General features: G+C 32.5%; 1 protein-coding gene across 1 annotated transcript in view; it reads right to left on the bottom strand.

The window, feature by feature from the left end:
• The window catches only part of Septin7 (septin 7), a 61,806-nt gene that overhangs the window by 22,730 nt on the left and 26,853 nt on the right, over positions 1 to 12,223 (bottom strand). Inside the window, exons 4-6 of the mRNA XM_076836191.2 lie at positions 8,476 to 8,576; positions 7,255 to 7,389; positions 717 to 834 (exon numbers count right to left, since the gene is read on the bottom strand). Coding sequence (XP_076692306.1) covers positions 717 to 834; positions 7,255 to 7,389; positions 8,476 to 8,576 — 354 coding nt within the window. The remainder of the gene's footprint in view (positions 1 to 716; positions 835 to 7,254; positions 7,390 to 8,475; positions 8,577 to 12,223) is intronic.

Genomic DNA, 12,223 nt, shown 5'->3' with positions numbered 1-12,223 from the left:
ATAAGTAAGAAGGTAGGGAGGGAGGGAGAAAAAGAGGGAGAGAGAGAGAGAGAGAGAGAGAGAGAGAAATGCATGCAAGGCAAGGAAGCAAGGAAGGTGGGGAGAGGAAGAGAGAAAACTAAATATCCAAAATAAAAAGAATCTATAATAAATACATACAGGCAATACCTAATATTATTCTTCAAAAAGTACAAAGGTTTTGAACATGAAGTTCATGAAAGAAATTTTAAAATGAACAAATCTGCTTTAAAAAATGTTCAGTCTTTCTGAAAAGTAAAATTAAAAGCTGGTAAGATTAAGTGAAACAAATGTACTCATTATAGAAATTTGGTTTGTTTTATTGGGAAAACATTATACAAAATGCAGAGGCAGGGTTAAAGGGCTATAAAAATAACCAGATACTTTCAATGAGCAATCCTAGCTGTGGCAATTCATTCTAAAATAATTCTATAAGGTGTGAGGAGGGGTGGTGATGGAAGTTATTTAAAATAGTCTTATTTTAAAACTGATAAAGCATCAGGTTATTATGATAATGGATAAAAATGTGAGAAGAAAACTAAGGCAGAAGATTATTTTCAGGAGTTATTTTTAATACAATTTGACAATACTGTAAATTCGAAAGAGAAATGTATTGCAACAAATTATGTGAAAAATGGTAAAAACTGCAAATTACATGAATAATGGGAGAAACCCAGGAGTTAACTTATTTTGCTCACCTGTTTTTTAAACTGTTGGCATTCCTCTGGTGTGAGTGTGTCTGCTTTGGCAATAAGTGGGATGATATTCACTTTTTCATGCAAACGCTTCATAAACTCAATGTCCAGTGGTTTAAGTCTGAAATACATAGTATTTAATATGACTGAACTGACCAATTTGGGGAAACAGATTCTTCACATTCCCAATGACCAGTAAATACAATTAACTGCTTGACTTACTTATCAGAAACACTCTCTGATGAGGTATTAGGCCAGCCAACAGTTAGGTAGAACAGGACTTCAATCAAGAAACACTGGAGTGACTAAGAAGGCTTTTTGATTCCTGCCCTTGAACACCCAGTTCATAGGGTTTTGGCCCTAATAAAGAATTAAAAAAACCAGAAAGGCTCCTAGTAGAATTTCTTAGAATCAGCTATTTATTAAATTTCACAATCTTCTCAGACAAGATACTTAAGAGAACTTTCAAAATTCCTTCTGTCCATTACAATCTGGCTGCTGCCATCACTTTGCCATTGTATTTTTCAAGTCACAAATCTTTCCATATGGATGCTTACCATCACAAATTGCCCATTGTGTATATCTGTCATCACCCCCTCATAAGCTCTTCTACGATCCTTTAAGGTATTTTATAGGATCCTCTGTGTAAGGCTGGTCCTTTAAAGAAGTACATTCCTTAGAATTCTCTACCTGGCCCTTTTTTAAAAATTCTATATTCTGTATGATTATCATCATTCAATAGATTTTGATTATCCTCTACAGACCTTTAACTCCCAAATCTTTTTACACAATCTAGATCTCACTTAAAACCAGATTTGCTTACCCAATGGTTAAACTGAGACATCTCATGGGCTCCTTCAAATCAAAAGCTTTATGTTATGGTTTAGATGAGGTGTCCTCCAAAATCTCATGTATGAGAGACAGTGCAAGAATGTTCAGAGATGAAATAATTAGATTGTGAGAGTTGGATGTTGTGGGATGAGGTATCCCCCAAAAGTTCACGTGAAAAAATGCAAGAATGTTCAGGGGTGAAATAATTAGATTGTAAGAGTCATGATCTAATCAGTAGATTCATCATCCACTGATAGGGATTAAATAGACAATAACTGTTGGTAGGTAGGTTGTGGTTGGAAGAAGTAAGTCACTGGAGCATGACCCTGGGGTTTATATTTTGTTCCTAGTAAGTGGAGATCTCTCTTTCCTTCCTGGCTGTAACGTTCTGAGCTGCTTTATTCTACCCCACCCTTCTACCATGATGTTCTGCCTCACCTTGGACCCAGAGCTATGGGGTTGGCTATCATGGATTGAACCTGTGAAACTGTGAACCAAAATAAATCTGTCCCTTTCTACATTGTTTCTGTCAGGTATATTCTTCACAGCAATGCAAAAACTAAAACAACCTGAGTCTCAGTATTTCCTCCTCTTGTATGCTTCCCAGCTCAGTGAATTTAACCAATTACTCAAGCCTGAAATCTAGAATTGCTCTCTCTTCTAATTCTCACTTTTGAAGATTCACCAAGATCTGCTAAAGGAGAAAACATTCAAATATGTATGCACAGGTACACACACCTCCATTTCCATTACTTTAGTTCAGGCCACCAAAACCTCTGGAATGAAGAGCCACATGAGCTTTTTTGTTTCCCTATAAACCATCTACACTGCAGTCATCCAAATCTGATTTAAATCATTATTTGATTATTTGATTAAAAGCCTTACTGAAGGACACATTCCTTAGGTTATGTGGCTTACAGGGCTAGTAAAGACAAAGATCCTCCATCTGGCCTTATTTCTCAGCATTCTTGGCCTGTCTTTTGCCATCTCCCACTTCCAATGTGAAATCCTTTATTAATTTCTCACAATTTCTTGTAAGTACCATAACTCAACTGTTGGCCACAAGTTACCACCTTTACCTGAAACATCCTTCAATCCCATCTTCCTCCTATTTGGTTTAATTCCTACTTTTCATTTTGAATCTGGCCAATTTCCTCTGGGAATCCTCTTTAATCTACGACTACGCATTTTCTAAATGGTAAACACTCAATGAACTGCATATTAATTCCTGAATATGTATTCATTTTGCCCATCTTCTCACTAAAAGATCTTCTCAAGTGAAGGTTTTATCTCATTCATCTGTATCCTTAGCATTTAGCACAATGTTGGACACTTGTGAAGGTGCCCAAATATTTATGAACAAAAAAAGTAAATTACTATAATTTTCTCTATGTCATTTAGGAACTATAAGTGAAAACCAAAGAAAGTCCTTAAACCTACATCCTACTTAGGACTAAATGTTACACCTACATCCTACTTAGGACTAAATATTAATGTTCCAAAGAAGTAAAGATAATAAGAAATATTTTTGTATAGCAATACCATTCTAAAGTAATATTCCTTAATTTTTATAAAGCAATAAGAGAAACTGGAATAAAGGTCTGTTATTCTATTGACTAATACTGACTTAATAATTATATTGATACTATTTTTAAATAAATAAATAGTTGAAATTGGGAAGATTAGAGTCCAGAGAGTAATACAATATTCCTTTATACTAACAAAAACTATTATACCTCATTGTGGTAGTGAGGCTGACCAGCATAAAAACAGAGGTAAAGAGAAAAGATGATACAAATATGAAAATTTAAGATGGTTGCCTCCTATTGCAAATCTCTCTATCCTGAGTTCCTTGGAATTCGTTACTGGCATTCAGAGAATAGGAAATACCATGGGAAAGAATATAGCTGAAATAACACTACACTATGTATAACAGTGTATTTACCTCACTAATACTAACAGGAAAAAAAAACCTATCCATCTTTTCGAAAAAATTAAAATTTGCTTATTGTCATCAATCATTACATATATAATTAAATATAAAGTCATGGCCTATTCAATCTCAGATTTCTAAATACATATGGTACAGTTTCCAATTTACACCCATGAAAAGTTTAAATTACCTCTGCTTTATTAAGTTATATAGATAGGCTTATATAAACCAGTGTTAAAGGCAGAATTCAGTTAATTTTTTTATTAAATCCTAAGAGCATTTAATATAAAACATTAAAGTCAAAATACAAGTTAACTAGATTTTATATTTAAAACCAGATAATGATTAATATATTTTAAAATACAGATAAAATAAAATTATTTAAGTTTTACAGATAACATAAAATTAACTGAGCAGTTTAGTGATATTTCACAATGTTGTCTGATCATCTACCTCAAGAACTCTTCATGTTGTAAAGTTGGAATTCTATACCAAATTAAACGATTCCCTTCTCCCTCTACCTAGCACCTGGTAACTACCATTCTACTTCTGTGTCTATGATTTTGACTACTGTAAGTACTTCATTTCAATGGAATCATACAGTATTTGTCTTTTTATGACTGGCTGTCTTAGTCCATTTTATGCTACTATAATAAAATACCTGAGACTGTGTAATTTATTTAAAAAAAAAAAAAAAAAAAGAAAGAAAGAAATGTGTTCTTTCACAGTTCTGCAGTCTGGGAATCCCAAGTCAAGGTAGTGGCAGGTGTGTCTAGTAAAGGCCCGCTCTCCCCTTCTAAGATGGTTTGAATGCTGCATCCTCCATATAAAAGGAGTACTGTTCCTTATGTGGCAGAATACTAGAGGGGGCAATTCAGTTTTCAAAGGGCTTTCTATTACACTGGTAATTTATTCATGAGGGGAATCATTCACATGAGTTTTGGAGGGAACGAATCCAGACACAGCACTGGCTTACTTCACTTAATGTAATGTTCTTAAGGTTCATCCATACTGCACCATAAATCTATGTGTTCTTCCTTTTAAGGCAGAATAACGTTCAACATGTGGCTATACTTGATTTTGCTTATCTATTCATCTGTCAATGGATACTTGGGTTTCTTCCATGTTTTAGCTATTATGAATAATATACTGCAAATGAACATGCAAAATTATCCCTTGAGAGTTCTGTTTTAATTGTTACTTTAAACTGAGTATTTATTTATAATATCCCAACTTTTAAAGAGAAAGGTATTTAAAAATAATCATGACAGGGAATCAGGGAAGTCAATTTTCTAAGTATAAAACAAGGGCCAATGAACATTTAAATCAGTTTTTCCTTTAAGATAAAAGGTAAAACCTTATAAAAGTCTCAATAAAACTCTTCTTAAATTAGTATACAAATTTCACATGCTTACAAAATGACAACAGCAGAAAACGTTTCATTCAATGTTGACTATATTCATACTGATTGAAATTTTTCCCCTGTCCCTTTAGTTTTGAACAGGTTTATCTGTTCATTAACAAATTTAGTTTTTAAATCTTGTTTTTAACTAACAGAAAGTCCTTTGTGAAAATTTAAAAAAATAAACCCCCATTAGAGAGAAAAGATTATTTAATCTCAAAGCCTATTTATAGCAAAATCACTGACCACAGGGGAAATGATAAATACCCCCCCCACACACACACACACAAAATAAAGTACAGAATGTTTCTCAGGAAGAAAAAAGTTCTGTATAAAGCTCACTGAATTATATTTACTTTTTTTAAATAGTGGTGGTCAGTATTAAAAGAATGAGACACCATTTTAAAATTGAAGTGCTGAGTTGGTTTTGATTTTAACAGCAGCTACCTAACAGTGAGTAAAAAAAATGAAACAATAATAACTGAAATAATAAGTTACGCCTATATCCTTATCCACTTGGTAGAATGAGGTAGAAGACAATAAAATCAATACGTTACTAGACCAATTTATTTCTTCTTCAAAAGAGGAGTCCTTCTAAAAAATAAATCTAGGAACTACTCAAACAAGATAAAAAAGCCTTGATTCATTTACTAAACTGCATGGATTTTCAGTCTTGAGTGAGCAGAGGATTTAGAACTCTACATAAAATTCAGTGTCATATTCTTTTACTTAGTTTATGGTATCACATAATGGGCAAAACTTTGATCCATTTCTAAAAATAATTAAGCTAACTGTTCAAAAGCATATTTTGAACTCCCATTCCTGTGACAAACAAAAAACAGCTCAAAGCCTCTACATATCATTTCAATTATAAAACTTTTTCTTAAAAAAAAAAAAAAAAAAATAAGGCATTGGGGGAACCTTCATATTTCCCATGCAATTTTAAGAAATAAATTTCCCCAGGGGGGATGGGAGGAATGTAATTTCATGAGAAATACTAACGCTTGGAGAGTGTCCAAAAGATCTAAAATAATAAAACTGGTTATGAGCTCACTAATTTCTATTAACTTAACTGCAGGTTAAAATTTCACTCAGCTGACTTCCAGGATTAAGTCCTAACAAATTAAACTAGGTTGATTAAAAAAAAAAATTAAGGGGCTGTAGCTGTAGCTCAGTAGGAAAATGCTTGCCTCGCATGTGTGAAGCACTGAGTTCGAGCCTCAGCACCACATAAAAAACTAAATTAATAAACAAAGATATTGTGTGTCCATCTACAACTTGAAAGAAATATTTTAAAAAATTAAATTCAAGAAGTAGCTGCCTAGGTACTTATAAAAAACTTCATATAGTGTTCCATTTTTTAAGATTACCTTTTTTGAGCCTTTTAACTAGATGAGTCATTTAAATGATATAAATTTATAAATTTCTGAGAACAATGTAGAATATTCAAATATCACCTCTCTAATCTGCTAGTGCAAAAATGTTGACTGTTCCCTGCTCTACCAATAGAGAAAATGGACATCAGACTACGGAAAAGATGGAGAGAGAAACCAAAAACCATGTTCATTATTTCAACATGGCTTATAAGGAAATTGCTTTACATTACTGCAATTTGAGTATCAAAGGAAAATGTTATACTACATAATAATCTAGTTCTTTTTGATGAAGAGGTGGAGTTATCATTAAGTGACTGAATTACCCTGAGTTACTGACTCAAACAAAAAGATTGAAGAAGAGTAATTAAAAGCATCTGCAGTTGATAATAACACATACATCTACTTTTGACAGAAGAGTACCAAGGGGATAAAAGGGGTGAGGAGTTTACAGCTAACTACTAACAAACAGAATAATCAAATCAGATGTACATCTAGACACATGGTCCTAACTCCTAATAAAAAGAAGGTTAGTACTAATGGGTATGAAATGGAAATAATGTGACTTTGGTAGCTAAGGTGAAACAGAAGCCAAATGGACTTACTGAAGAAATGGCAAAATTATTTAAAATTTCTTAGCATAAGTCGAAAGACAATTGTTATTGCTACTCCTGCTTATTTGGTAGTTTAGTTAGTGACAAAGTATGGTCAAAACAAACACTGAATTAGTCATGTTGAGACCTCAAACCATGATGAAAACCCTGCTACTTTCCATGAAGCAGGTACAATACTTACACAAGAGGAACTAAGGGATAAAATCACTTGTTAGTTTACTTAGAACTTTAAAAAGTTTGCTGTAAGTCATTTCTGCATGGAATTTGGTCCTTTATCATTGCCTAGTTTAGGTATATGTGCTTCCTAGAATAAGGATTCTAAAATATGAACATAAAGATGAGAAATACTAAACAACAACAAATGCATCAGTACAATCAAGGTACTAACCCATGTCCTGAAGGAGCAACGAAGTATAAACAACACTGCACTCTGTTATCAGGCATCTGACGTCTGTTCACTCGAGATTCTGCATTTAGGTAATCCTCAAATTTACTATCAATGTAGTCAATAACAGGCTGCCAACTGTGGAATGCAGATAAACAACACAATTAAGTTGCAATCTTATAAATGAATGAAAAACTGATAACCATAAGATAATAATCAATATTTTTAATTAGGTAAAAACCAATGTACTAATAGAAGGATCTCAAACTATTCTACTTCTATTCAGCAACAGGTAAAAATTATGTTGAATAAAACTTGTTCATTATTTCAAAAGATTTAAAATGCAGTAAGTGTGAAGACCTAGTTAATTATGAACAAATTACTTGGATAGATAACTACAAAAATGCTAAGATACTTTCCAATATGAAAACAATTATATATGATTTAAAAATGGAGATTACTTTAATATTAAAACATTAGGATAAACTTATTTGTGTGTTTTAAGAGAGAAAATCACCTCAAAAACAATGTGGAACTAAAAAAAAAAAAAAAAAAAAATTCTGTATATAAAATACTAAGAGAGACAGGTACAGCGGCACATGCCTGTAATCCCAGAGACTCAGGAGGCTGAGGCAGGAGAATAGCAAGTTCAAAGCCAGCCTCAGCAATTTAGTGAGGCCCTGAGCAACTCAGTTAAGACCCTGTCTTTAAATAAAATATAAAAAGGGGCTGGGGATGTGGCTCAGTGATTAAGTGCCCCTGGGTTTAATTAGAGGTTTAAAAAAAAAAAAAAAAAAAAAAAACTACGATAACTACTTAAAACTAGAATTTCATAAGTTAATTTACTTAAAACTGAAGGTCTAAAAATTGGCTAATTTAGCTAATTATTTAGAAAATAACTTAAACAATTATAAATTATAGTAAAGGGAAAGGTTGACATTTACTACAATAATGAGAATTCTTATTTATTACACATTTATTAAAATGATGAAAATTCTTCCCTTTGTTGCTTAAGATTTGTGTTAAAAATAATTATATGACAGGTATTAACTCCATTATACAGGAAACAATATTTTCAAATAAGTGGCAAGGTTGACATATGAACTCAAGTCACATCACTTAAAGTTCAATGCTCTTTGCTAACACAAGTGGTAAGGCAAAAGAAGTCTAACCATGCTGATATCTCAAAAGCCTAAGAAAGCAATGAGGACAAACACTTCTTACCAATTACTATTATCCACTGCATCTCCAAATCCTGGGGTATCAACTATTGTGAGCAGCAACTGGACACCACCTTCTTTGATTAAAACTTTGGATTGTTCCACCTGTAAGAGTCATTTGGTGCAGATGTTAGTATCATGCATTACCAGGTATTTCCTACAAGGGATATAAACAGTGACAATCAAATTTTTCTAAACCAATTTGGCAATTATTTACAAATTAAATCTATTTTCTCCCACAATTTTCTTTAGAATCAATTATTGCAGCCATTAGAATCCTCAATACTTGAAAGAAAAGCATGTATGTATATAATATACCATTCTCTTGGTAACTCATACTGAGTTTATGGTTCATACTTGACATAAAGAAGGAAAGAGGAACTAATGAAGTAGTAATAACCACTAGAGCTATATACTATGTGACCCAAATATACAAACAACATAAATAAATAATTTGTTTGAATAATTTGGTAATTTATTGAGTTCAAATGTGATTAATTATATAAGCATATCTCATCTAGCATTTATAATAATCAAGTTCCTGGACTAGTCTCCATATAGTTTTATCCAAACTAATTACTCAAGCAAACTTATTGCCATCCCTAAATATTTTTCAGTCAACTTATATGCTCCATATTCTGAATAACACAAACAATAAAGGCCCAGGTAATGAAAATGTATTCTCATAAGACTGAAACTTCACTAATTAAAATCTTCAGTTATCTTTCCAGTCTTCACATATGTTCTGTCTGATTAAAGGTTTTAAACTTATACAACAATGGTTCTTGGCACAATTTGTTTTCTACCCAATTAAAGGATAAAATGTGATCATGACCAAGAAAAAAGCAACTTCATATATATGTTGACTAAAAGGATTTGAAAAGAAAGTGTAGAAAAAGTTTGGCATACTGTTAGAGAATATGGAAATGAGAACTCTATTTTCCCCGTTGCATTTTTAGATACCTGTTCTTGCATACAAAGAGACTAAGAAGCTCAGATTAAGATTGCTGAGCAAGAACACTGCAGCAACTATACCCAATAGTACTAAGAAAATAATACCTAGATAGTGGAATTATTCTGTATCCACTCTGTCCAATATTGTAACCACCTGGTAATGTAGCTACTCAGCCCATAAAATGGTGACTAGTGCAACTGAACAGCTAAATGTTTATTTTTATATTATTTGAATTTAATTCAAATTTAAATAGTCACATGTGGCTAGTGACTACCAATAAAAGAAGTTTATTGGTAGTCACTAGTTTTTTAAGAAAAAACTTGTTAAATCTTGAAAAGAAAACGATCTATAAGATTTAGACATGCATGTCTCTGGAGGATCTTCCTATCTTTTAGACAATTAAGAAGCCAAGGTCTTATCTTTTAGATCAATGATTTTTCAAACTGCTTTGATCTTGGCATAAGCTATCAGTAAAAATTTTGAGCATCCCAAATATAAGCATATTAATCTAACAAACTGGTAATCTGAATATTAAGTATTAATTTATCTGCAGATTTAAAAGGCAAACATCAATATATAAGTTATAATATTCATAAGTATTAAAACAAATTTTTAAATTATGCTCTCTCTTCTGGCTTAGGAAGTCCACATTTTATTTATCTAGTGGTCCTCTAGTCAAAGGACAACCTGGTCAAGTCTACATTTTAAAATATTATTATTATTGGATTATTTTCCAGATCCTTCATAAAGACAGGTCATTTATTAATAACTGTCACTAAGCAAAAACATATTAAATAATCAGATTGTCCTTTTACTTGATTTAAAAAATATTTATTCCACATGAATATTCTCTCAGTTTAACTTGAAATCATTTGTTTTCCTTATTAATAAACAGAACCCAAATGCTATCTACATATTACACACCTTAATACAACAGCTTAAATTTTAATTTTTTTTCCTCTTTCGGTGGTACTGCAGATTGAACTCAGGGGTGCTTTATCACTGAACTATCTCTCTAGCCCTTTTCATTTTGAGATAGGGTCTTGCTAAGTCCTATATCTGAGGCTGGCATTACAGGTGTATGCCACTGAAGCAGGCTAATTTTAAGAGATTTCTTACTTAAAAAATAAAAAAAGTAAAAAGTAAAAAAAGGGACTAGGAATGTAGATCAGTCAATGACAGAGTGCTTGCTTAGCATGCATAAGACCATGGAGTTGATCACCAACACAGCCCACCACCATTCCAAAAAAAGAAAGAATGAACAAAATCAGTTCAATCTAATTGTATATTGACTTGATAAGAAAAATGAATATTGTATGTACTTTGAAGAATGGGTTTATAAATCTTCTTTTCTTCTTTCACCTATCAAATTCTGTATATCCATACATGGTCAAATACAAAGTCAGTAACATGGAAGAGATCCAAAAAACTTAACTGTAAACAAGTGCCATTCACAGGATCCAACTGTATCCTATCATCTGGTTTTTCAAGTATCCTCATGAGATCCATGGAAAACAAATTAGTTCAAGTCCAGGAATTTCAAACTTTTCTTAACAAATCTATTCCAAATGGCCACTTTCCCATGCACTTTCCTTAAGCAGGTCAGTCACATCAGCATATTTTATGGCATCACTCAGAATTCTAAGATTAAATGCATAATTTAATACCAAAGGAATGAAGCAAGGACATTTTCAATGGTTTCTCCCTGAAGAGTAAATAAAACTAAAGCCCATTAGAGGTTTATTCTGGCTTCCTAGATTCCAGAAATCTAAAGTTCTCTCCTTTTTAATGCTGTTTAGTTTTCAATCTGAGAGGGAAAAAAAAAATCAAACTTTCAATGTTTACCATTTCATAACCAAAAGACTGCTAAGTACACTAAACTTTTTTAAGCTAATGTTTATAAGCCATTTATTTGAGTAAATTAAAATCATTATTTAATTAAATGCACAAAATTTTGGTGAGAAGTTTAAAATTTTGTCAGGAGCTCACTTCTTACTAACACTTGCTCTGTAAAGGGCATTACGACCAAAGCTCAGAAAAGACTTGAAAAGTCTGACGAATTCCACAGAGTTCAAACATAAGAACTATTACTTAATAGCTCAAAAGATAAATATCATCTTAAATGCTTCTAAATATACCACAGAAAAGTAGAAATGACCTACAGTATAATAGTTATACCTAAAGACTGCTTCTTTCTCATCAAGACCCAGAATTATTTTAGTTTATACAAGAGAAAGTTGATACCAAGTTTCTAATTCTGCCTCTATTCTCTCAACCACTACTCACTGTTTTCTTCTTACTCTGAGACCTCAATTCCCATGCTCCTTTCATTTTCTATTAGCAATCTCCACTTCTCAAAACCTTTCTTTCCTTTTCCAGTTCAGATTGCCATCTGGATTAGTCTATCTACTCACCCTTCTGTTTCTGTACCATAAAATTCATGAGTGTCAACCTTAATCGGCTACCTCTCTGCTATCTAATATTCCTTTTTTATGCTTCTTAGTCGCATGCTTCTAATTTCCCAGAACGGTCTTCCTTAAGTTCTCTTCTCTACCATGTCTGTCAACTATGCTGGTCAAAATACCTGCCCCTCTTTTAAAGATAGAGCATTCTCAACCTGTTTGAATCAGCACTGAGTCCTCTCTACTATTCAATGAAAGAGATTTGATTTTTCTTAGAGCTAATTTCTTAGTCTATACTGGGGATCTGATAACTTCCCATTTTTGAATCATCTTGACAATTATTTCCCCTGTATATTCAACCTCTCATCTCTCAGAAACTGAATATAACTATTCTT

Source organism: Callospermophilus lateralis, chromosome 1 (assembly GCF_048772815.1).
Source record: "Callospermophilus lateralis isolate mCalLat2 chromosome 1, mCalLat2.hap1, whole genome shotgun sequence".
Lineage (NCBI taxonomy): Eukaryota > Metazoa > Chordata > Mammalia > Rodentia > Sciuridae > Callospermophilus > Callospermophilus lateralis.
This window is presented reverse-complemented; position numbering and strand designations above follow the sequence as displayed.